Source organism: Sinocyclocheilus anshuiensis, unplaced genomic scaffold (genome assembly GCF_001515605.1).
Source record: "Sinocyclocheilus anshuiensis isolate Anshui unplaced genomic scaffold, SAMN03320099.WGS_v1.1 scaffold1023, whole genome shotgun sequence".
NCBI classification, from domain to species: Eukaryota; Metazoa; Chordata; class Actinopteri; order Cypriniformes; family Cyprinidae; genus Sinocyclocheilus; species Sinocyclocheilus anshuiensis.
In genome coordinates, this window is record NW_015546084.1 from 628,356 (window position 1) to 655,125 (window position 26,770).

The window sequence follows — 26,770 nt, forward strand, 5'->3', positions numbered from 1 at the left end:
GAACGCTCCTCATTTATGCACTAGCCTTTCAAAATAACATTGGAGTTTGTACCTATGGGAAGTAATTAGCAATGTGCATCTTCCAGCTAACAGGCAGTTTTATTTGGCTCTATCTCCTCTTGTTTGATAGTGATCTCCAATGATAAATGAATTTGTGCAACACATTTCCTGCAACATATTTCCTGTGTTTTTTTGCCACGCAACTTCTCAGGTCACGGCACAAAGAAATCTTCCATATGGACGCTCCTGCCAAATACACATTTCTGTGGAATGTTGGACTTTGAGGGTATTTGATTTCAAACCATGTGTTGGGCATCAGCAGCTGTCAGTCTTCCAATAATAATTGGCAATCAATATAACACACTATTCAATGTTCAACAAAAGGATTTCCACAAAAAACAAACACAGATTTTGTGTCTGAAACTTTGAGGACGTGTCAGCAGAGCAATGAAAAACTCTAGCTCTTTTTCTCCTCGGTGTGTTTGGAGTGTTCCGAATGGTTCTGCTCGGCTGAGGTAGACTGAGGCTCCAGGAAACTTTAATTCCAGGGTCCTCCTGAGGCCTGGTGGAAACCCAAATGCAGAGTATCTGGGAGCCGTAACAAGAGAGGCGCAGTGAGATGTCTGAGGTTTATTACCGTTCTCCAAACAGAGCGGTTGCCCTTTGCTTCATCTACATTGACCCTCAGGTGTGAAGGACTGAAGGAATTCAGTAGCTAAGAGAGTTTGCTTATGCTTTATATTGTAGCATATATATTCAAAAAATGATATCAGACTCTAAAGTGATTCACCAGAGAAGCTTTACCAGAAATCCAGATCTTCTGACTCAATTTTCCATGATGAATTAACGGTCACCCTCAGGAGCACCGGCTGACTTTTTGCGGTTGGGGGCCTAATGCAATTCCGAGGGCAGCCATTGTGTTCTGAAACTTTGAAGATATTTTGGCTCCCGGAACCCGTGGCGATTGTTAATGTGTTCACCATTCTCCCGTTATATGTTCACATATGTGTTTCATTGGCCTCATGCAAATATATGGTTTTCCACTGGCAGCGCCAATGACAAAACCATCAGTGCTGGTGAAATATGATGTAAGTTGGTGTATTCTGAAACCAAATATAGTTTTATTTTGTGCAAGGGTGATTTATTTGCCATTTTTCTATGGAAGATGTTCTGTTTTTCTAATAACCACAAGCAGCTATCAGTATCCACCAACACAGAGGAAGAAAAACGACTGACTGTTCTGAACTGAACTGAAGCTCATGGTGCAATTGCAGGCAAAATAAGAACGGCAGACGTGTTAAGCATATTAAGAACTTTGCGTTGGAAGCACATATTGTTTTAATAATTAGATTGTAAGAATATTGGAGTCTGGTTGAGGTCTGGGTTGCCTCCAGCTAGCCAGCCAGAGATCATGGAAATAATGAGAGTTTTAACATCATGACTCTTTCTCCCATTCCAGACTGTTTTTCTCGTTATTGGTCTCTTTTGCAGCAATTTAGCTGGCGAAATCTGGAATATTTTATCAGCTTTTCATTTTCCATTTCACACTGCTCAAACTCTTTTGCTTGCCTCAAAATCTTCTTGCCCCCTTCTCTTTCATAAGCAGGTGTCAGCTGGGCTTCGTTTATATCTGTCTGTTGTGTTTATAATCAAGGTGAAGAGTTAGAAAGACATTGATAGACCTGGAATGTCCATTAAGGGATCTGATCATTCCTTTTGGAAAGGCAAAATATACTTTGCACTGACAGTTGTGCATTGACTTAAAGAAGATTTTTAGGATCCCACAGCAATACAGATTGCTGTATGGTAAATGCACCACTTGTTGTAACGTATAGTTCCTCGACTTCCTATTCTTTCTGTGTACAAGCAAACAAACAAGTGGACCCAGGGTAATTGACTAATTTAAAAATGAATCCCTTTTCCTCTTCAAAGACAAGAAGGGGAGTTTTTGGTGTAATCATAGAAAGGCCACGATTTCCTGTCTGTGAGCAGCAGATGTTTATTGTTAGAACTATTTTTTTGCCACAAATTCACACAGATCTTGATCATTTCTGCCTCAACAGCATTTTGTTGTTTTGTTCTTTCAACGAGCCAAAGTAAATTGTTCTGTTGTAAATTAAAAAGCAGACTCTGTGAGCTTGCCATCTACCTGCTTTTCCATATCGTGTTACGTTGAATTCCACGAAACCCGCAACATTCCATTCATGGCTTTACATAGTATGTTTAACGCAGACCATACATTTAAAGATAATTGTTTTGCAAGAAAAATCTCGCTAGACTTTACCCTGTCATTTTTCTTGATGTTTTGAAACATGGATAACTGGAACATATTTAATGTTCTCTAAGATGTGGCTTTGTCTTCAAACCATCCTTCCGCTCCACAATGTTAAATGGGCTAAATAAAACAACAAAGGAGACTGTGCATTGTATCCTGAGGACATGTGACTACACCGTTGTTCTTTTGAAAGGCTGGGGAGTAATTCAAGATTGAGATGGAGACAGTTTAGAAGGTCTGAGCCCTTGCAAAAAATCTGAAAGGAAACAGGCTAGCTCAGCGAGATGTAAATACTTTAACAGTAATTGAGTCGCCTTTTCTCAAAGTGAAAAGTCCTTGGGAATACATTCTGCTGAATACGTTTGCCACGTAGTCTTGACTAATAGATTCAGGATGTCTAATGAATGATGAGCGGCTTCTGCCTCCTGCTCAGAGGCCCTGTAGGGTCGGCCTCGCTTGAGAGCCATGCCGCTTTAAGTCAATAAACAAACGATGGAACCCATTAAATCCGTACGCACATACTGAATGAACTCAACACCTTGTTTTTGTAAAGCTCATTATCATTGTACAGCGTGTACTGCCTCAAGGTAGTAGTGCGTCTAAGGTATGTGTGAGGTAAAAGTGCTAAAAGGCCATAAGCTAATTTTATTTTCTTTTATCCTTTTTTCATGGCCACCTGTTTAAGATTGATATACACCAGTGCTTTTCAAATTGTGGGTCGTGACTTTGGTGGGTCAGGCGGAGTGTGAGAATGAAGCATTCATGCCATTTCAGAAATATAAAGAAGCAAGTTCTCAAATTCAGTTAACAAGTTTGTTGTTGGGCATAATTTGTATTTACATTTTTCTGACATGATTCACCAGAAATGTGTTGCAGAATGTGCATTGTTTCTTGCTTGGAGGCAACTTTGGTTGTGTGCTGTAGCACGCAAAAATACAGAGAGACTTGTGTAATCCGATTCACTAACAAATGCCTCTATAATATCCAAGATGGCGGCGCGGTCGGACGCAGTGGCTACTCCGGGTCCCAAAAACTGTGTTTTTATGTCTGTTAGTCTCGTTTCCTCGTCTTCAAACAAATCCCCACATGCAGCAGAATGACAATAAAGCTCAACTTGACTTGACTTATGAATTGGTTATTTTATTGAATCATTCATTAGGATTTGCGAACTCAGGAGTTACTGATTTAAAGGGATAGTTCACCCAAATATGAAAATTACTCCATGATTTACTCACCCTCAAGCCAGGTGTATATGACTTTCTTCTTTCAGATGAATACAATCTGAGTTACATTAAAAAATGTCCTGGCTCTTCCCAGCTTTATAATAGCAGTGAATGGGGGTTGAGATTTTGAAGCCCAAAAAAGTGCATCCATCCATCATTTAAAGTACTCCACATGGCTCTGGGGGGTTAATAAAGGCCTTCTGAAGCGAATCGATGCATTTGTGTAAGAAAAACATCCATATTTAAAACTTTATAAACCATAATGTCCAGCTTCCACTAACTGTCGTACTCATGTTCACGAGAGAGTGGCAGTTGGTGTAGTGTAAGCTCTGGTGAGAATATGCTAGTCTCGCGAGAACCAAGTTTTGTTTGCAGGAGCAAAGAAAAACAAGTCTCCTCTTGGCTTATATCAAAGTCATATACATATACACCTATGATGGCTTGAGGGTGAGTAAATCATAGGGTAATTTTCATTTTTGGGTGAACTATCTCTTTAAATCCTTCTAACGAATGCTTTACTGGGTGGCTTCTGAATAAACATATGATTTACTTATTGAACTGCAAAGTCAATGCGTAACTACATTAATATGGCTGCTCTTACTTGCTGTGCCACCAAGAAAGCAAAAATATTCTTTCTTTTTTTGCATGCACAGTCATGTCTTTGTTCATGTCCTCATTTATAGCTTTCCATACGCATTGTGGAAATGTGATGAAATGTAGGCAAGTTAGCAGGCTTATCCAACGAAATAATTTTACAAGGAAAATATATATAAAAATATTTTTTTTTCTTCAGAAATTGTTCCAAAACATTTATGGTGGGTCTTGAGATTTATTATACATCTCTGTGTGGTTCCAAGCATGAAAAGTGTTCCTGCAGCTTAAACAGTAAAGTGTGCCGCTAACAACATCAAGGTCATAGGTTCAATTTGCAGGGAATGCATGAACTAATAATATGGGAATGCAGTGTCACTTTGGATAAAAGCATCTGCCTGATGTAAAGAGTCTGCTCTAGACTATTCACAGTAGCATCAGGGGTTTTCAGATTGTTCTCCTTAACCCTTACACCTCACCTGATGCCCTTTACTGCTCTCCCTGCATGGTCCAAGTATGTGTAGACAAATATATGTTATTGCATAATAGGTGTGAGGGGAAAAAATAACATGGGATTAGTTGAAAGCTGCTACTAAATACTAAGGGACTATTTGATGGCAGTGAATCAAGAATTTTTCAACCAGGAGAGGATTCCAAAAGGAGTCTGCTTAAAATATCGCAGTACCATGTGATTTTAACATAGTGATACTTCTGTTAGCAATGCAACCAGACACTACGCCTGCCAAGCGCTCTTATCCCGAAGGGACCTGTGAGATACTTTAAGGACTTTAAGATCATAGACTACCAGCAGACACCAAACACTTGAGTTTTTCTTTATATCTTGGCCTTCACAAACTATTTTTGGGCTGTCTAGACCATAGTGATATTCAGTGCGACGTCTTCGATTTGATTCTTTTTGTGAAGCATCACTGCTGAAGACTCCACGACAAAGACCTCAACCTCAGCAGGGTAGAAAAGCTCTGAGGAATGTGAAGGTTTCTCAATCTAAGTAAGCAAATCTACAGAGAGAATGAGCAGATGCTATCTAGATCAGAGCCAGCATATGCTATGCACATCAGTTAGAAGAGGAGCTGAGGTAATAAAGAAACTAGGAGAAGTCATTGCAGACTTTCATACCAGGCTTGAGGACTAGAGTGAAATGGTTTTATAGATCAAAGCCTCCTACAGTCACAAACTACAATTGGAAAACCAGAAAGGGATAGAGGACGCCAGGGTAAATGGCTAGGTTTTGTTTAAGCTCTTACGTCTACAGAATGAAAACTGAAAAAAGAGGATGGGAGAAGAAAACAAATGTTCTGTGAAAGCTAGTTTGCTCTTTAAAAATCTGATGAGGTAGGAAAAATGAGTAGCTCATCATGGATAAAGTAATGAAAAAAAGTAGATTTATTGGTTTATTCTCCACAGTAGGTTGCATATGTGTGTTTTATTGACATTTTATCAAAGCAGTAACCATGATTCATTTCGAACCAATAAAGGAAAAGTGTATACGTAGCAGTTCGATGCTGGCTACAACCTCTGACTTGGAACAAGCAGCTGATGACAGAATGAAATATAGGCTCGGCCTGTGTACTGAATTAGAAAAGAATTACATAAGAACCCATAAGCTTCCAGTTTTTCCAAACCTCTTTTCCACCAATAGACACGCGTTGTATATTCTTGCAAGCCCTTTAAAACGGTCCAAACGACCCATTTGAATCGACAAAAATACAGAAAGAGCACATCCCAAACCACCCAAGAGTCACTGTAGCAATATTTTCCGGTTTATGTGAGCTGTTGGAAATTAAACATGCAAGAGGTCAGGGGCATGAACAGGTTAAAGGGTTATCCAGGGTCAGAGAGTTGAGCAGAAAGTCCTGCTAAATCACTAGTGCAGACACCTCTAGTGGCTTTCTGATCTCTCAACATAGGGTGTTGAGAAAATGGGAGACAGGATGTTAAAAGTAACCCCCCTTCCAGAATGAGCAAACACCGTTTCCCAGCATTCCTCATCAGGATATCACTTAAATGCATACATCAAGCAGGGTCCTTCATGCTCAGATGGGGGCAAACATACTACAACATCCTTTGTTAGTCATATTGAATTTGAAGCTTGACACAGTGGGTTGTAGAGTTGTGCTTTTAATTAGTATGTTGACTTAATGGAAACATTTTTAGACAAAACCATTACAATAAAGGTAAACATACAGATGTTCATGCTTGCGCATCACATTTAGAAGTTCGTGACAAGATTTTGAGTGACTATGACTTAAATTAGAGTCTGTTTGTCTGTTCAGAAGACTTCAAAACAATGCACACAATTCATATGGACTACACTTAGGGTATTTTATTAGCTTTTTGGTGTTTTTCAGACACATTTTGGAGAGACATGATAGTGAGTATAATGACAGGATTTTTATTTTAGGTCAACTATACCTTTCATATTGCTTCTGCTAAGCACTATCAATTTTTATTAATTCATTTACTTTTGCAACACAGAAATTACAGAAAAGAAGAGAATATTGCAGGCCTAACTAACGTTCATTAAAGGGTTAGTTCACCCAAAAATAAAATTCTGTCATTAATTCACCCTCATGTCGTTCCAAACCCGTAAGACCTTCGTTCATCTTCGGAACACAAATTAAGATATTTTTGATGGAATCTGAGAGCTCTCTGACCCTCCATAGACAGCAATGATATTACCACGATCAACGCACAGAAACGTAGCAAGTACATCGGTAAAATAAGTAGTTACCGTCTTCCACCATCAACGTAATGAGCGTTGTTTACATTTAGCATGCGCATGCTGTCTACTGAACGTAAACAATGCTGATTACGTTCTGGGGTACTCTCCAAAATGGCGGAAGATGGTAACTCGGGGAGAAGAACTGCTGAATAAATTATGTTATTATTGTTTTCTTTGCACACAAAAAGTAATCTCGTAGCTTCGTAAAATGATGGTTGAACCCCTGATGTCACATGGACTATTTTACCGATGTCCTTGCTACGTTTCTGTGCGTTGATCGTGGTAATATCATTGCTGTCTATGGGAGGGTCAGAGAGCTCTCAGATTCCATCAAAAATAGCTTAATTTGTGTTCCGAAGATGAACGGAGGTCTTACGGGTTTGGAACGACATGAGGTGAGTAACGAGTAATTAATGACATAATTTTCATTTTTGGGTGAACTAACCATTTAAGTGTAGTTTTTTACTGTTCTGTTATTCATCAGAAAAAATATAAAGCTAAAAAATATAAACTTTTTTTTTCAAGAAAAATGTAGGCTATCACTAAACAAATGTAAGAACCACTTGGTTAATGTAATTGTGTTTGAAACATTTCCCCAAGAGGCTTAAAACGATAAAAGGCATATAATGTTAAGATCAAGAGAAAAAACATAAAACTTGCAAAAATAGCTTCTTCTGAGGTTGTATCCTCAGGATAATATCTCCAGTCTGCAGACCTAGTTCAGGAACTGACCCTTTGTAACCACTCATGACCATTATTTATTTGTCTTGAAATACTAGACAGGGGAGTGTGCCAATCTGATATAAGTGACCAAACAGCATAGCATGGCTGTCTGAAAGCTGTGCACACAATGAAATGAATAGGCAGTTGAACTACTGTTATATCACTTTAATATGGTTTTTACTAAGCTTGTAACGGTGCATATCGAAGATTACTATCATATTCTACAAACCCATAAGTACAAAAAGGTTCTCAATTGACTGTGATTGACTGTGTGAACTTATGTGTGAACTTCAAGCTGTACAGATTTGACTGCTGAAATGAAGTGAATTTGGCAATACAATCAGTCTGTTTTACTGACAGTCATTCCCCAAAGTGGTGGAAAAAATTCTTCAGTTGATACTGTTTCTATGCGCTTGTCACAGAAAAGTTCCATTGCAAGGTCCAGCTATGAAACACAAGAACAGTTGTGTTGCTTTAAGCATCCAGTCTTTCTGATCTCTATTCAGGAAGCCTTATCTTGCACAAGCAAAGATGCAAATCTCAGCTTTTAATGTGGAATAGCAGGCAGATGTGCCCTCAGAATAGAGAGTTTCAATGTCTGGAGAATTGAGGACAAAAAGGCAGATGTAGATTAGTGTGTCTTGAGGGTTATGAACATAAAAACAAAATTTACCTTTTTCTGATGTTTTTTTTCAGTAGAAAGAATTTATCCATGTTTTTTTTGCAGAATTGATCTGTGGTCCTTCTTTTGTCTCTTCTGTGTGAATATTTATTGGATTATTCTGTTATTTTGTCTATATAATAAGAGGTATTTGGGAATTTTACTTTGGTCAAGTATGTTCGAGTTAGAAAGTCCACACCAGGATAGACTTGTTTAAATTGGAATAGGTACGTAAGATTTTTGGTATGGATTTCAGAAAGGTTTATTATTTGGTTTAGAGAAATAAATGTAAGAGAGTTTGTAGAGACAAAGAGTGAGTGGGGTTATTCCAAGTTCTGAAGTAATGAACAGCAGGCTTTGCTTAAGTAAGACTGCCGATCTGCTGACTTCTGTGCTGGTGAGGATTAGAGATAACAATACCTGATATTCTTGAGCTCAATGTGGATCAATGTCTCAAAAATAAAGAATGTATCGACAACCGGATATCTAAAATTTATGAGAGTCTGAGTTTGAATTGGAGAACATTAGGTTGTGGTCTTGGACAAATACTTCTCTCCTGTCTTAAAGGGAAAAGCCTTGACCCTTTGTGGTTTAGTGGTTCCATGCAATTGAGAAGAAGGCTCTGACCACTGTTAGGAAACCTCTACATATTCTCACGTTTTTATAAACATCATCATCATTACACCTTGAATCAGTCCAACAGCAGTCAGAGCTCAGCTTGCATTTCTGCTTTTACTATACTGACTATGTTTTTGTTTTATCTAGAAGTTTTAAAAGGTATAGTTCACCCAAAAAAGAAAATTCTGTCATATATTACTCACCCTCATGTCGTTCCAAACCCGTCAGACCTTTGTTTGTCTTTGAAACACAAATTAAGATATTTTTGATGAAATCCAAGAGCTTTCTCACCCTGCATAGACAGCAACACAACTGACACATTCAAGGCCCATAAAGGTAGTAAAGACATCATTAAAATAGTCCATGTGACATCAGTGGTTCAGCCTTAATTTTAAGGTTTATTTTTAAGCTACAAGAATACTTTTTGTGCACTGGCCCCTGCGTCAGCAGCACCACACGCATGGGTTGTGGTACTCTCGTGAACGCGTGTCGAAGACTGACATGCAACAAAAGAAATTGCTGAATAAAGTTGTTATTTTTGTTTTCTTTGCGCACAAAAAGTATTCTTGTAGCTTCATAACATTACGGTTGAACCACTGATGTCACATGGACTATTTTCACGATGTCCTTACTAACGTCCTCATGATCTCCACATAAATAACTTTCTTAGGTGACATATAATAAAACTAGCATATTCTCTAATGTTTAGTTGCTTTCCGTTGTTTAAAGGAATTTCAATGCATCAATAAAGTGATGAGACAGGGTACAGGCTATACAAAATTAAGTTCAATATTTTTGAAGCCATTGTATCACTTCAAATTAATTTCATATAAAAAATAATGTTAAATTCATTTAAAGTCAAGGAACTGTCTGAGCAGCTGTGCAAAAATTAACCATACAAGAATACAAGAATGGAAAAATGTGAAATCTGATCAGGATGACCCAAGATGAAGTTTTCAGGTTGGATGGATGGATTTGTGATAGTGATTGTTGTAGTGATTGGACGAGTGAGTAGAGGATGGGGGGGCTGGGGGAGGACTTGTTGGCAGGGTCACAAACTATTTCCTTAAACAGACTTATGAAAACCATACGGCACAAGGGAAAACCACAGGCTGAATCTCCCTCCACCACTCAGCACACTCATTACCCGCCCCCTCTTCCAATAGCAAATGTCTGTACCCTCCTTCTCTATCTCTCTGCTGCAGACAGACTGCAGACAAAAGTCATCTCTTTGAGCAGAGAGACCAGAGGTTTGAAAGAGCTCATAGGTAAATTTAAATATCTAATTAGGTTAGAAAAAACTGCAGGCAAGCACAAGAAATACCTCAGCTGTAGAAAAAAAAAGCAATTATGGGAAACAGGACTGTTAGAAAATGCTGTGCTGCATATCCCTGTCTTTTCTTTGGTCTTCTGTATTTGTATTGGTGTAAGGGAGTCATGGGACAAAGCTTGCAGGAGCAGGATGGCGTGTGCAACGCTGAGGGATGCTATTCCATTCATCTCCAGCGCAAGACCTTCAGGGAGTCCTGGAGGAGCTGCAATGATAAAGGGGGAAACCTGGCTACCATTAAAGGACCAGAAGAAGCTTCCATGATCCATGACCTCCTATCGTCAGGGGTCAGACGTGGCTCCCGGCCCAGAATCAGGTTGTGGATTGGTCTTCAGCGACAACCTCGGCAGTGCTCGGCCACGCGCCCTTTGAGGGGCTTTACCTGGATCACTGGGGATCAGGAAACACAGTACACGAACTGGCAACGTGACGACTTAGCCAATGCTTGTGCTGCTCCTCGTTGTGTGGTCATTACCTACAACACGGCTGACAAAAGTGGCAATGACAAGAACAACTTCAAATGGCTCGATGGATCTTGTGCAGTGGCCGTGGAAGGTTTCCTCTGCCGCTACACCTACCAAGGGATGTGCCCAGCTCTTCAAAAAGAAGGAGGGGGTCCTGCACTCTACACCACCCCGTTTGAACTGGCAAGTACTATTCTTACTCACATCCCTTTTGGCTCAGTGGCAACTCTCCCTTGTCCCGATGGAGACAAGGAAGACCAGTCAGTATTGTGCATGCTGAGAGAGGATGGAAGTGTTGGCTGGTCGAAAGATGCACCGCTCTGCACTGACACTCCGATGGACTGGTGCAAACAGGACAATGGTGGCTGTGAGCACTACTGTGTGAACTCAGATACTCATTACTACTGTGAGTGCTCTGAGAATTATGTTCTGGCAGAAGACGGAAAGACCTGCCAGCTCTCGGATCCCTGCCATAGCGCCAACTGCGAGTTTGAGTGCGAGTCCACTCCTCAGGGACATCGCTGTAAATGCCCCGAGGGGTACCTCCTGTCTGGTGATGGTCAGAGTTGTCTTGATATAGATGAGTGCTTGCAGAAACCATGCCCGCAGGAATGCGTCAATGCACCTGGTACATTTGAGTGTAGATGCAATGAGGGCTACCTTCTGTCTGAGTTTGGAGAATGTGTGGACGTGGATGAATGTATGGAAGGAAAGTGCGTTCATATCTGTGAGAACTTGCCTGGTTCCTACACGTGCCGCTGTCATGACGGATTCTCTCCACTCGGAGAAGATTCAGAGCAATGCGAAGATATCGATGAGTGCAAAACTCCAGACATTTGCGAGCAGGTGTGCAAAAATTACGAAGGTGGATTTGAGTGTCAATGTGAGGAGGGTTATATGTTGCAAGAGGACAACTACTACTGTCGGCCTGTCAAAGAGGATGAACACTTGATGGCTGAATCAGCTGATGCAACACTGAATGATCCCAGCTTGCCTGAACTGATGACAGATGCCAACCTTCTGGAATCGCTAACAGATTCCCCAAGCATAGAGTGGCATCTGACTTACCTGAGCTGGTTTACGGAGAAGACACAGGAGGGAGATGTGACCACACAGGAACCTGATTTAATTGAGCATGCATCTCCGAATTCACCTTCATCAAACTTTTTGATGGATACTACAACTTCAGACAATTCTCATCAAGAGCATGCACATGAGGAGGAAATATCAATAGCAGCTGGTGATACAGCAGATGTAAGGACTTCAGGAAACAAAGGACCCTCAGAGGCTTCGACATCTGTGCCAAAGAGAAAATGGGATTTTGTCATGCTCACTCCTCCAACATTGCAAATACCAGAAGATGCATTGGCATCGGGAACAGAACAGCGTCCAGGTGACAGGAAGAAACACGACAAAAGCTGGCTGCTTGTGGCACTGCTGGTACCACTATGTGTTTTTATTGTGGTCATGTTAGCGTTAGGCATTGTTTATTGCACGAGTTGTGCTGTAGAGCCACGGAGCAAAAGCATCACAGACTGTTTCCGCTGGACCACCACCTCCAAGCCTGAAAAATCAAGCACAGCAAATTCTCGAGCTTGAGTAAACATGACTTAAAAAAAAAAATAAATAAATAAATTAAAAAAAATCAGCAATGACCCTGGACTTCTTCAAGCTGTTTTGGTGTGATAACACTGATGTCACTTTGGTATTCTGTATGATCCTGTGGGATATAAGGGCAAAATAGTCACTAGGTGCACAATTCAACATTTAGACATTCTTTTCAGACAATGGAGAGAACATCAATTATTTTCAATGGAAGTGGAGCAGTAACCCCCAAACTGTATAAAAGAAACATTTTGTGGAAAGTGGGACATAGCAAACAGAATTTAGCATGCATCTCTTTTTCATATAATACAATGAATGATCATTTTATGAAGCCTATGAGTAGAACTAAAAAAAACATATAATATCAACATCTTAAATGTATTTGTTCCACTCGCACAGTTTATGCTACAGCACCCCCAACAGTGAGGTATGCAACTACAACTGTTTGTCTAGAGACTTTAGGCTGTTTTGATAAAGACATTTACATATTAGAGATGAAACAGGTCTAAGTGCATCAGTTTAACTAGCAGTTACTATGACTTCATTTAATTCAGGAAAAGTTGTTTGTCTAATGGAGACTATAACGTTGCGGGATTTGGATCAAATATACAGTAATACTGGAGATACCCATGTTATTTTTATTTTAGTATTTTCACCATTAAGACAGATTATAACAAGAGAAAAAGAAAACAAGAAATAGAAACAGAGATCAGTAATAGACATGAGCCTACAGAAACAGTTTTGCACAAAACACTTTTGGCTTCAGATAAATAGAAAATGTAAGTAAGCAAGAGAATAAAAAGTATGCCAACAGGATTTTTATTGTTATTATTCCATAATAATATATAACACATCAACAACCATTTGTTTCAGCACGCAATTTATGTTTTTTTTACTGTATCCCACTAAATTGTTTAACAAATACTAGTAATATTCAACTAAATCTCACTTGCTGTCACCAATAAAATTTGATCAACACTTTTTCCAGTTCAAATTCGCGCCTGCTTTGATAGCAGCGAGGAGAATGACAGCTGGCTCGGCCGCTTTGTGTTGTACTGGCACAGTCCCACCAGTAGTAGTCACTGTCTGATATTTGAGTTTTTGTATGTCTTCTACAAACTAACGTGATTTTAATAAAAGCCGAACTTGCACTAGGTCATAGTAGTTTTTTTCTAATCACGTGTTTTTCTCTGTGGCTAATTCACCAAAAGATTGTTTTTCCCTTTTTGAAATATTGTAAAAGTGAGCCATTTTGGAGTCTAGTGGAGCAACAAAAGCGTGAAACGGTCAGTTTGTTTACCACGTTAGGATTGTTGACGGCATATCATTATCGTATAATAACCGACATGATCAGCCGAAATATTTGTCTGAATGTATTTAAAACATCTGTTTTTAACAGTTACATAACGCATTCCTGTCTACATGTGGTCTGGGAAGCTGATCCATAAAGGAATTGTTTTAGATCGAGTGGCGCGCAGAGAATCCTTCGAAAATAAGCATAACGAACAACAACTTACGTTAGCAGTGTAAATAAACTGAATTGACACATGAAAAACGAGATTTCCGACGAGGATGGGATTCGAACCCACGCGTGCAGAGCACAATGGATTAGCAGTCCATCGCCTTAACCACTCGGCCACCTCGTCGTATATGTAAAATACATGTGCTCTTACCTATAAAAATTTCCACTCCACTGAATATAAGTACATAAAACCTTAACTTGCTAAATTGTTGTTGAAGCACCTTTGTCTCCGTGACATTTTGCTGAATCAGTATCACACACCTGTTAGTGCTAGTTACCTGACAGATATAGCGAGTACACTGCTTCATTTTGTACGTGATAGATAAAGACATAACAATAGATAAGTATCGCTTATTTTACGTGGTTGAACCATAGACTGTATAAAAACAGGGTTGAACAAATGTACGGGAAAACATTTTTGCTTGACATTGGTGTTGCCTTAATCACCTGCTGCCCTCTGCTGGTCAGCCGGACTACTGGCCACATTGATTTATATAATAGGCAGCACATTTACATAATAGCATATAAAGGCACATCATAGTGACAACTACAAATTGTCTGTCATTATTTGTTTTTATAAAGTTTTGTGCACAAATGTGTATTTCTAACTGCTTAGTTCTTTAGGTTTTTTTTTTTTTTTTTTTAAAAGTTTTTTTTTTTTTTTTTTTTTTTAAATACGTCTATTTTATATGTACTTGTGTATCATCAACATGTATTGAGATGTTTTAGGACATGTTCAAACATGTATTACACATGGCTATATATGTGTTAATATATGAAATTGTTACCATTTCTAATGTTTTTACTTCATATGACAATATATTTCACGTGTGTGTGTGCGCACATATATAACACATGAATATGGGTTTCATAAACTGTTAAGCTTCCATCCAGAACTGTGTGTTCATCTCAATAACGCTGAGCTCTTCTGCTCTATTTCTGGATCAAACCGATGAAGACTGAGCGGAAACTGTTGCTCAACGGAGTTTTGCTTTCTAACATCATGTGAGTGTCTAGAGGTTTAATCTCGGGACTTTTTAGTCATGTGTAAGTTAGCTAATTAATGTTATAGTAATGATAATTACCTCGTACATTTATTGTGGCATAGTCTGTCAACAGTTTGAATCTTTCCGTCCACATCTACGATTACTTACCATTTGAATCTTGAGAGATCTACTTAATTTAAAGGTCTGAAAGGTTTATGAACGTTGTCTTCCACCATGTTTACAAGATAAAGAACAGGAAACGTCTCAGAAGAACAGGCAGACCCATAAAACTCAGCACACTGTAAAAGTCAACCAATGAAACAGAGGCTTTTGTAGGCTTGGCCAATCACGCAATGAATATACTAGCCCCGCCCCGCTGACCATGTGAAGACTTGCAGCGAATTTCAACCAGTTCAAACTGTTTAGGCGCGCGCGGCAGCGTTAAGCTGGTCTTAGAGACTTTAAAAAAATCATATATAATACAGTGGCTTGTTTATTTATTTAAGTATTTTATAAAATAATGGCTACTCCTCCCAAGAGATTTTGTTCAAGCCTTGACGCTGACCTCAGTTTCGAAAAAAGGGCATTGAAGATCTCAATAGAGGGAAACATTGGTAAGTTGGATTAATTTTGGTTTAATCAACAAAATAATATACATAAAATAATACGCACTTAATATATTACCCAAGTGTTGATAACACATTCATTTTTATTAATGATCAAGTAATATGCTTGAGAGCTTTTTTTTGTATTGTTAAATACAGTAACGTTAGTGTTGTTGGCGCCAAATACTAACGTTAGGTCTATTTTGTTGAGCGAGCCTTCACAGCCATGTATTATTATTAGTATTTGACTGAATTGTTTTTAAATAGTCTTCTTGCCACACGTTTGGTAATAGAATCGCAAAAAATATTTTTCCTGAAACATTTATTAAAAACTGCAACTGTTGACAGCTAAATCATTATATTTTATGACATCCAGACTATGATTTAAAATAATAACAACAATAAGAAACATTTAGTACCATAATGCTTTAATAATAAGTCAAACTTCTACAACAATTGGTTTAAGCATGCTTCTGGCAATTAATGCCAGACATAAACATGTATCAGGGTTATGACTTTGTTATCTTTGATAATGATGCAGAACACAAATTATGATTGGTTGTATTGATGTTTTGTATTTTAAAACATATCTGTGCAACAGCGGCAGGGAAGTCAACTTTTGTGCGTTGTTTGGAGCGGGCCTCAGAGGAGTGGGAGGTCATACCAGAGCCCATTGGGAAGTGGTGCAATGTACAAACCACAGAGAACGAGTATGAGGTACAGTATGTCCCTCCGTATACAAGATATTTTATTAAGGAAGAGTCTTCAAACTCAGTCTCAAATGTTAATGTGAGTGATCTTTAATAACACATCCCCTTCTATCCCTGTAGGAGCTCAGCACGTCCCAGAAGAGTGGAGGCAACCTGCTGCAGATGTTATATGACAAGCCCAGTCGCTGGTCTTACACTTTCCAGACCTACGCCTGCTTGAGTCGTGTCCGTGCACAGCTTCAGCCTCCTTCTGCCAAACTTCAGCAGGCAGAGCAACCGGTCCAGTTCTTTGAGCGCTCTGTCTACAGCGATCGGTACATACATTAAACAGATTGTCTGAACAATTTGGAAAAGAGTTTAAATATGGTGTTAAACTGAGAAAAAACAAAAACTAAAAAGTCTTTTTAATTCTCCAGATATGTGTTTGCCTCTAACCTCTTTGAGTCTGGAGATCTGAATGAGACCGAGTGGGCCATTTATCAAGACTGGCATTCGTGGCTCCTCACTCAGTTTGAGTCCCAGATTGAGCTTGATGCCATGATCTATCTTCGTGCTGATCCCGAGGTACCACGCAGCTTCTTACATGGTGCAAGGTTCACCTGTAGTAGTATAAAAGTGACGTAAATGTGAGAATTTTATGATGTATTGATTAAACACATGATCTGCAGAGGTGTATGCAGCGTCTTCAGTTCAGAGGACGAGAGGAGGAACAAGGGATTCCCCTGGATTACCTGGAGAAGCTGCATTATAAGCATGAGTGTTGGCTGTACAATCGAACCACAAAGTTAGTGATCAACTTACTGTCTGAAACCTGTATTTGAACTGTTTTTCGATGTTTGAATATCTAAATGGGTATCTTGTCATATACAGGTTGGATTTTGAGTATCTTAAAGACCTTCCAATACTGCTCCTGGATGTTAATGAGGATTTTAAAAATGACAGAATTAAGCAAGAAGGTATCATTGATAAGGTACGTATATAATGGCAAAAATGGCAACGTTAGTTTTGCCTCATAGTAAAATGTTTACATAGTAAATAAGTTTTGCACTTTTTTTTTTCTTTCAGGTGAAGGAGTTTTTGAGCACCCTCTAGCCTACAAATATACATTGATTTGTGTCAATCATGGAAACTGGTGATTTATCACTATCTGTATTTATGTGTGGTCACATTAATGAATTTGTGATTTTATTAAATTTTTTATCGGATTTTATATTTAGCTTGTTGTACATATGTATTTCGTTGTATATTAAAACATCATTTTTACAAAACAGTTTTAAACTCTTCTGTAATGGACAAACAAGATATGCAGTTTGAAATAACATCTGCAGAGATTATTATTTATGTGCAGTTTGTGATGCGATCTGAAGACTATTCTGTAAGTGAAAAGTTGTCAGTTAATATTACAAGATTCCCACAGCCATGAAAAAGCTGGGAATGTCAGCGTTTACAAAAAAGAGACATGGAAATGAATAAAATCCTAAAAAATTTTCTTGTTATTCTCTATATTTTGTCTGCTGAGTGCAGCCTATAAAATTATATTTTAGCAAAGAATCTTTTCCCTGTAATTACAAGCAACTGGAAATGTAATGTAAATGAATTGGTCAAATGTGTGGGAAGAATATATGCTGAAAGAAGTACAGCTTGAATAGAGGGAAAAAAATAAAATGGTTTCATAACCATTAATTTCTGCAGATTTAGACAATTCTCTACACTTTGCTTTATGACTAGTTGCCCAAACTCTTGCTCCTGTAATACAGGCTGTCAGATCGCTGACTCACTCACCAATGAGAACCTGCTGGCTCATTCTGCGTTTTTGAGTTCATCCTTGTAATTAAGCTTTCGTAATATTCAGCTTTCATGGTCAATGTGTGCAACCCATTGAAGACCGGTTTTCAGGTTAATTTTGTCTAATTTTAACAGGTTAATTTGATCTCATTATTTTTCCCATTTTAACCTTTAAACCTTAAAATTATCTGTTCAAATCTTAAAATTGAACAAAGGTGTCACTGTTTTTTTTTAATGTTTGTAAATGTCAAAAAAGCTGTAATGATAAGTGCACGATGTTGAGTGTACGTGAACATGAATGCATGTGCTTACATTAATTTTCAATACCATAATCATGGTATATACATGTATGTCAATCTAAGGTTGTATATGTATTCATATTTTAGTCACTTAAGTGAAGAGTCAACAAAATGTCAAACTTTGTTAATGACATGAATTCACCAATATTTGCAGTGCAAACTTTGAATTAGGATATTAATGCAGGAGAAAGTTCGAATATCTCCCCTAGTAGTTTTCAGTTTCACCTGCGACTCTCAATCACAATAGCATAAATGTTTTAAGGCATAAATCATTTTTTTCTATGAATCAAAGTGACTCACAGCTTCTATACCAATACAAAAATGGGAAAGTATGTTGAAGAATATGAAAAAAGTATTTCCATGCAAAACTAAACATTCCCAGAAAGAAAGTACAGTATTGCCACTAGATAAAATATATTTTGATCTCTACTCCACATTTTATAATGTTTGCACAATATTAGATACTTATCAAAATAAACTACAAGTCCCATAACTAAATCTTTCCCAGAATTCCGGGTATTGCTTCACCCAGGTCGGTGGCGCCCTCCTCTAAACGTACTGATATTGACACAGCTGTCCTAACATGTTAAATACGTGTTGCCAAATATCGGACGCAGAGTTGACAGACTTTTAACTGTCAACACATTAGATATTATATTAATAAAAGAATTCGACAGTGACCGACTATTCTGATGCATCTTGCATTGCATGACAGTAAACATGACACCTCTAAAATTCACAAAACTTCCTAAATATGATTCTGTAAACAAATCAACCTCAACTCTCTCGAAAAAGACAAAAATAGGCGTATCGAGAGGGCGGGAATTTGTGACAAGCGTGTCCACGTCCAATCGCCTTTACTAAATGATGTTTCCTGGCGTTAAATCTTAAAGCCCTCTTGTAAACCAACCTTGACGTCGCGTGCTTTCGGTCGAGTAGCGTGTGTTGCGGCCAATCGGGTTCCAGAATTTAACTCTCAAGCCCAATAGCCTTCGCATATTTTGAACAGGGGCGGGACCATACACAAATGGAGCGAAGAAGGGTAGGTTGTTAGAAAGTTAATGGCTTGGGGGAAAGGGATTCTCTTCTCGCTTCAGGAGAGTTTGAGGGTTTTTCTGAAGTAAAACGTAATTATTTTATAACAGTATAACCCCAAAGAAAGTGAAGAGACAACATTACCTTCACAATCAGACGTATTATTTAGGAAAGTATGCAGGATGCAGTAGCCGGGACGGCAATGCTGACGGACGGCTTCGAGGACGAGATTGACTCGGTGACTCCGCGTTCCCCTGCGTTAGGGATGGGGGTTGGCGCTACACCAGGAGCCGGACTCGGGGGCCTCGGGATCGGCGTCGGTGGCAAGAAAGTCCGCTTGTTCGGCGAGGCTGGCGGGCCCACCACAGACAGACTTGATTTCAAACTCACAGCGGCCGCGGTGTTATCGTCAGGCCCCGGATCCGGCAGCGACGAGGATGAGGTGTCTGAGGTGAGAGCGAGTCAGCCAGCAGGAAAGTGTGTGTGTGTTAGCTCACATGCTAACTCCAGCTAGCCTTAACAGGCTTAATTCCCAACCCACCAAAACCCTGGAATTAATCACCTCATCTAAAGAGGCCGACTTATCACGTCCCATTCTTGGCAATATTAATACAACAACACTCTTGCGCGCAGCGCCGTTAGCAGCCATTTCAGCTGCGTTTTTCGCGACCCACGTTGCCAGTTGCGTTTCTAAATAGCTCAAATTCAGGCGAGTTAGCATAGCTTAGCACGGGCTCAGAGACGAAGGCTGCGATTTGGGCCTAAAGAGAACATCAGGGGGCAACGCCGTCGTCTGCTAGTTAGCCATCCCGAAATCATTCCACCGCCTTCAGCCACTTGTCACCCCAGTCTACGCCCTTTAAAGTGTATCTCGCCACTCGTCGCGTCTAACTGACAGTCAGTTTGAAGGATCTAGAAATGTCGCTAGCCTGGAAGCTAAGTGGATCTTGGTACGTAACTAAATATTAGCTGTTTAGCAAAGCTTATCTGCGTTCCTCGCCAGGCCTTTGCACTGTGTTGGTAACTTATGCTCTGGCTTGGATCTTGACATCTGTGTTATTTGTGAGTGCAGATGCAAGATGTTACAACGTTCACATTAACCTGAGTGTCAGCACTAGCACTAGGGCTTAAGTAAACATATCTCCACTGCAGCTTCTGAAATTTCACAGGACGCAATGTTAAAACAGCAAGATTTAAGTTGAGATATTTTCTTCCTCTGTCAGTGGAACTATCATTTGCTATTATGATAATGAAGTGTGGCGCTGGGTTTCAGGGCGACTTGTCATGCGTGTTTGTCGTCATACATCAAGATGCACCTGTTAGGTCCTGCAGATGTTTAATTCTCAATCCCACTAAGGAAGTTTTTCTAAAACTGCAGCTACTTATAGAATCAAGCGTGTACTTTCATTTTATCAAACAGGATTCACCTTTGTTGACACATGACAGGCCTTTTCCAGACAAGAATTGCATGATGAAAAATTAATGCATACTTGTTGGGGTGGGTGATATGACCGAAAGCAATCATGATACGAGTCATTTTATTTCATGGTAACATTATATCACAATACAGTTGTTTTAGTATATGATAAGGATGTTGCGATTATCAATATTTTAGTTGGAATTGAAATTATTCTTAATGCCAATTTTGATATCACGGCAAATACTAACCTAACATAAAATGTTCTCATTCTGAAGACAAGCAAATAGTTTGTAATTAAAGTAAAACTATTTATGAGCAATAGAACAGACACAAATGAAATAAGTGCTTAAGTAGATTGCTCTGTAGCATGCAAATACCAAATTGTTAATTTTTTCTAAATACATTTTATTGTGAACATTTCATCCATGCATATGTTTCTTCACTTTTTCTTTCTTTTTCTGTTTTTTTTTTTTTTTTGTAAGATGCTTTGACCTTATGTTTAATCAAAATGGATCTTCTGGTGAAAACTACAGGCTTCTGTCTGGTGACGTGTTCAGGACTTCTCCAATCATTTAATCCCCTTTAACTCCGACCCTGCAAGATTTTGTTCATCTGCTTCCACTTTTAAATGCAATGCCGACATCTCAAAATCCAATTAACAACTGATGCAAAGAACCAAGTCCCATCCTACATTTTTCCATTTTTGATAATCATTGCACTCGGATGTGTCACAAAATGGAAGAAAAGATCACCGCTTACACTTCATCGTGACTTTAAACTGACAAGTCTTAAAAATGTGTGCAGATGATAGGCTTTCATGGTGTCACGTATCATAACTGCGATCTCTACCAAATTTCTGCAGGGTTATCGTGTATACCAGTATATCACTCACCCCTAAATAGTTGCTTGACTACCAAGCATGCAGTCTTGTTTAAAAATGTATGTTTTGTTGGTTGCAGATAAACCATAGGCCTTTATAAAAGTAAATGACTGATGTCAAATTGAGTTCTCGGGGGCCAACAGGCTTGCAAACATATATGCTGTTGTATTTCAGAGCTGCATGTGATTCCCCGCCCCCTGTCTGGAGTACAGGGGTGTGTCTGTTGCCTTTTATAACTTGTAATGGGTGCCCCCCTTGTGTTGTTGGTATTTGTTTAGAATTCAGGGGGAGGTGTATTAAAGTCAGCGGAGGTAGACTGAGATGATGACAGGCTCAGGTAGGACCCGCATTCCCACGAATTCCAGCATTCTGCTTCCAGTTCCTGATAGGTCACCATGTGTCATGAGTCAGGCTGCCCTATGAACTTAAATTAGACTAAATGTCTTTAGAATTATGTGTATGAGAAACAAGTTTAGTCATTCAACCGAGAGTATAGCTGAATCATAATACTCAATCTGACCTGGATGCTGGATCATGTGATAAGTTGTTACATCCATGAGATTACAGAGCAATTGAATGCATTTTTAGTTGTATTTAAATTCTTGACATTCTCCTTGCTTGTTTTAGTCCTACATGGAATTCCGCAGTTGTTTGTAGTCATAAATTTGCATAGCCAGGTTCAGTCTTGTAGCTTATTTGTGTTGCTTTAAATTGACATTCAGACTTGTTCTCCCTCTATTGCAAGCTATAATGTTAAAATGTCATGGAAATTCTATTAGTAATATACATTTTGTTGTTGGACTCCGTTTTAATGACTCCATGTGAGTGTGAAGTTTTTAAAAAGATTAGTCTGCTTCTGGGAAGCCTTTATATGTTCTACATGTACAGGCACATAAGTGATATTCTGGGTTCATTCAGAGACTCTGTTAAATCAATATCAGAGTCAGACAAATGTCAGATGAAAAGAGCAGCATGCTTGTTGTAGAAGACAATTGCCCTTTTCTGCCCTCATGTTAAAATGCTTTTTCTTATGAGAAGAGAAAAAAAGCATAGCGTTAAAGTTTGTTACATTTTTACTAAATTTGTCCTTGTTTACTGAATCCCTCATTAGGATCTTTTCATCCTAATGTTTTAAGACCTCTGTTATACTGTAGAGTTTTTGCCTTATGTTAACTTGCAAGAAATACCCTTTTATCTTATAAGCGTTTGTTGATGTGTATGGTATATGCCCATCACATATTTAATGACCAACACACAATTCACATGACTGTGGCCTATGACACAGCATGTGTTTCTTAATTAATTGCATATTGCTGTCTGGAGAGGGAGTCAACTGTACAGTTGCTACATGTTAACTCCCTGTCTTTGGGGAAAACTGTAGATATAATCATAGCAACGAACCTGCCAATAGGGGCTGGCTGATGTGGCCAAAAATATTATCATGATACTTTTTCCATATCATACAATATTGATATTTATCATATTAATATACTGTAAAATAGGGGAAGAAATGCTTTCAACATGTTTGTTAGACCTTGAGAGTGGATGTGAACAACTCTCACATCTGTTCACAATTAAATTCCACAGAGAAATATACCTATTAATTTAAGGCCCCACAAAATCCATTTTATTTACCCTAAATTCTTTTAAAAAAGTTTTTTTCTGGATTCTTTGTTTTATGATTTATCAAATTTCTTAAAATGTGTCTAATTAAATAAATAAAACTTTAACAATTTAATCAGTCTTTAAAATGTAATAAAATGACAAATATAACAATTAATTTACAACAAAACAGTACTTTTTTGTCAAATAAGATGCTGCACAACAGAACCATATTAAAACATGGTTGAAAAATATATTAGTTGTATGATATTCCTTAAAAATATTTTTTTTTTTAGTGTACAACGGTAATATATTTCTGTTATAATTTCTTCAAGTCAAACCAAACTTTTAATTTTGCTGGTTGTTGTGAAGATCTTTGAGTTTCGGTGTGTATTTGAGAGTTTTTCCTCAAATTAAATGGTGAAAAGCTTGTGAAGTGAATCTCAGAGCAGCTCTGGAGATGAAGTTTATGTCCTCAATTGAGACAGCAGACACTGAAAACACTGAGCGTTACATGTGTTTGAGTTTGTGTAGTAGGTGGAACTGTGCCACTCATTCACACCGAGACACACAGTACATGCAGACTTATTAGCAGCATGTACTGAATGGCTGTCGTCGTGTTTATTTCTGCCGCTAGAATAGTCTAAATCAAATAAATATGTCCAGAGCATGGCATCGTTGTCAATTTTTTTTTAATCGCAATCTCAGTATGATATTGTTTATCGCCCAACCCTACCTGCCAACCCCTCTACCCCACTATATTAGGTCCTGTGTAGTGCAATATAGGTTCTCTGTGGCTGTTCAAAAACATTTGACTATCACAAGACTTTTTGTATATGATCCTCTTAGTAGATTTCTTTTTCCTTATTTTGTGGCTGCATGAGATTTTTTTTTTTAAGTTATGAGTGTATTTAAGTGCAAGGGTTAGGTTTTCCTACTGTATAGGCAAATGAAGTGATAAAAGATTTAAATGCAAAGTATCAGTTAAAGTGGTTATTTTTTGGTTATATAAGTGTTAAGGTTTGAGGCTGTATATGTAGTGACCATGCTGTTGCTTGAGAAGCAACTTCTCTTTATGACAAGTTCAAGCAGCACATGTGTGTTCAGACCAGGTTGTGTGTGTAACATCATGATTAACTGGTATTTTGTGGTTTCATCTACTTGTGCAGTTCTGTTTAATAATGATTTTTTATAGACTTATTGAGTTGTTTCATTACAAAGTACCTGTTGTAAATATTTGTGGGGACTATCACAGCCCCAGCACTACACACTATTGCTAGCTTTTTTACCAATAAATTTAAAGTGATGCATCACCCTCTTGTTGTTCTAAACCTTTGGCTTTGTCTTCTATAGATCTCAAAGGATGTTAGACATGCCATTCTTTTCCATGCACTAAAAGGTGACAAGGGGCCATCATGCTTCAAAGATTACAAAAACAAAACACCTTAAAAACACCATAACAGTAGTCCATGTGACTCATACACTATATTTCCAGTCTTCGTGTGATAACTTCGTTTGAGGAACAGACTGAAATTTTCATAGTATTGTCTCCTTCAGCTCTCAAATATCGACTGTGGATTTATATTCAGGCATGTATTCATATATTTGTCTAGATGCCTATTTATATTTTTCACAGCATGATCAGTTACGAGCATCTTTGATGTTCAACTTTTTGATGTGCTGTATTTATATAAAGATCTGTTGCAGCAGAGATTATTAGTGAATAACTGCGTGATTTTTAAAAAAATCCGTTGTTTGGGCTTGTCAGTGCCTGGTCATCATTCATTTTAGTTGTGTGGAATAGTTCAAAATTTTGCCATATATCTCCCCAAAAATCTAATGAGTTTGGAACAACATGGAGAGTAAAGAAATGACCAAACTTGAATTTTTTGGGGTGAACTTTTTCCACATGTGATAGACCAATACATTGTACAAACTATTTATGCCATGTTCTGTGTTTATATCAACAGCATGTATATTATCCTTTAGCTTTTCACCCCTACATGTGACCTGAAAACCCAAGTAAATAAATATGCTATGTTTTTTGTGTGTGTGAACCTACTGACCCTGGTCATATGTAGTGCAGTACATGAGCGGTGTAACAGAAAGTGCCGTTTTGGACTTTACACACTGTATGTTATTGTTGTCGGGAGTCTCGCTGCCAGGCCGTCTGTGTGCATGGCTAAAGTTTCACCTGCAATGTATAGAACGTTATCATTTTAGTTTTTTTTCTGTCAGGAAATGCTCCATAAAAGCACTTGTTTTTTTTTAAGGACATAGGATTTAAGACTGTTGTTGATTTCACCAAGTCATCCTATTATTACCAGCCCTAAACCTGTCTGCAGCCACCAGACATGTCGTTGTATGTAATAAAAGGAATTGTCCCTCCTCACTCACTTTTTGCCTCTTGTTGGAAGTGTAGCACTCGCAGTCTGTTTCTCAGCGCAGAGATGAGGTAATGAGAGTCACTTGTTTGGACATCTTGTCTCGCCCTCGCCTCTTTTTCTCTCTCTCTCGCTCTCTCTCTCTCTCTCACTCACTCACTCACACCCTGAGACAGATGCTTCTCAGAGTCTGAGACCAGAGCACAACAATTCCAGCCACGCCAGAGCCCTGCACGTTCAAATGCTCCTGTATGCTTTTAATTACTCTTACTTTAGATGGGGTCTGCTTGACCACGCCCGGCCTCGCTGCCTTACTCACCCTGCTTTTTGGGTCAGCTCCTTTTGGCAGCCCTTCGTATTTATCTCTTCTGAATTTGTTTGACCCCTCCCAGTTTCTCGGGCTTGAAACTTCAGTATGCAGAAAGGGTAATCTCTTGACATAATTATAAGTACAACCAGAATAGTGTGTTTTGCTGTGTTTCTGGTCATGGCCTCTTAGGTTTTGGCAAGAACCACGGTCTCATAACTTGAAATCGAAAACCGGTCCTTTCCCATTTATTTACATTCTTTTCCACAAATACTTAAAAAATGCGTGCGTCCTTCTGCCGATGTGGGTGGAATGTGGTACTAAACTAAAGTATGCAGAATAGGCAACAGAGCTTTTTGTCATGACGATCACTGCATGTTTTGATGATTTTCAGCTTTTGTTTCTTGCAATTTAAGTCTATGTAAATACATGTATTGGTGGTATGACATACAGAAAACACACGCTACCGTTCAAAAGATTTGGGTTGGTAAGGTTTTTAGTTTTTGAAAGAAGTCTCTTACTTGATTAGAAATTCAGGCAAAATTGGAAGTGCAAAAGTGTGATTTTTTTGGGACGTTGTATTAGGCCTGGGCAATAAAACGGTATCGATATTTATCGACGGTACACCTTCTATATTTAGTTTCGTTTTTTTTTTAAGTTAATTTAGAAAAACATTTGCATTTTTTTGTTCGTTAAATGTAAGTTTTTGTTTTTTTTAAAGTAACGACCAAGCGGGCAGCGGCAGACAATGAGTTGATCATAGCCTATGTTTGATCAATTTAGCCTTCTCAAATAATCTCGACTTGCCTAAAATAAAATCTATAGATATAAAACAGTTCAAGCATATTACAATGTTAGTTTAAATGTTTTACCTATATAAATGTGCGCTATTAGACGCATATCTAATCGTTTGTGCGGAGAGCTAAAGCGCGCTTTACAGGACATGGAGGCGCCGGCGCGATCACTTGCATTGGAAACAACTTAAAATATGCCGTAATTATT

At 38.5% G+C, this 26,770-nt stretch overlaps 3 protein-coding genes and 1 non-coding gene across 5 annotated transcripts in view; 3 read left to right on the forward strand and 1 right to left on the reverse strand.

Moving 5' to 3' along the window:
* The first annotated feature begins 10,080 nt into the window (after positions 1 to 10,080).
* On the forward strand, positions 10,081 to 12,276 carry LOC107700027 (endosialin-like). Its single transcript, XM_016501522.1, has one exon. It carries the CDS (start codon positions 10,185 to 10,187, stop codon positions 12,225 to 12,227), a length of 2,043 nt encoding a protein of 680 aa, XP_016357008.1. The 5' UTR covers positions 10,081 to 10,184; the 3' UTR covers positions 12,228 to 12,276.
* Positions 12,277 to 13,797: 1,521 nt separating this feature from the next.
* Positions 13,798 to 13,879, reverse strand: trnas-gcu (transfer RNA serine (anticodon GCU)). Its single transcript has one exon. It is a non-coding gene; the product is annotated as a tRNA-Ser (tRNA).
* Positions 13,880 to 14,924: 1,045 nt separating this feature from the next.
* Positions 14,925 to 17,692, forward strand: LOC107700028 (deoxycytidine kinase). Its single transcript, XM_016501523.1, has 7 exons — positions 14,925 to 15,355; positions 15,948 to 16,063; positions 16,177 to 16,370; positions 16,473 to 16,620; positions 16,725 to 16,840; positions 16,927 to 17,026; positions 17,122 to 17,692. The coding sequence occupies exons 1-7, from the start codon at positions 15,262 to 15,264 to the stop codon at positions 17,146 to 17,148; spliced, it is 795 nt and encodes a 264-aa protein (XP_016357009.1). The 5' UTR covers positions 14,925 to 15,261; the 3' UTR covers positions 17,149 to 17,692.
* Positions 17,693 to 19,148: 1,456 nt separating this feature from the next.
* ankhd1 (ankyrin repeat and KH domain containing 1) overlaps positions 19,149 to 26,770 on the forward strand; it is a 67,445-nt gene continuing 59,823 nt past the window's right edge. For both annotated transcript variants that reach the window (XM_016501518.1, XM_016501519.1), the window contains exons 1-2: positions 19,149 to 19,182; positions 19,345 to 19,626. In XM_016501518.1, the coding sequence (XP_016357004.1) occupies positions 19,168 to 19,182; positions 19,345 to 19,626 (297 nt within the window). In that variant the 5' untranslated portion in view covers positions 19,149 to 19,167. The remainder of the gene's footprint in view (positions 19,183 to 19,344; positions 19,627 to 26,770) is intronic.

Coding starts and splice junctions, on each gene's coding strand:
- LOC107700028 (XM_016501523.1), top strand. CDS start 15,262: ATGGCTACTCCTCCCAAGAGATTTTGTTCAAGCCTTGACGCTGACCTC. Junction 16,064..16,176: donor CCACAGAGAACGAGTATGAG/GTACAGTATGTC, acceptor CTATCCCTGTAG/GAGCTCAGCACGTCCCAGAA. Junction 16,621..16,724: donor ATCTTCGTGCTGATCCCGAG/GTACCACGCAGC, acceptor CATGATCTGCAG/AGGTGTATGCAGCGTCTTCA.
- LOC107700027 (XM_016501522.1), top strand. CDS start 10,185: ATGGGAAACAGGACTGTTAGAAAATGCTGTGCTGCATATCCCTGTCTT.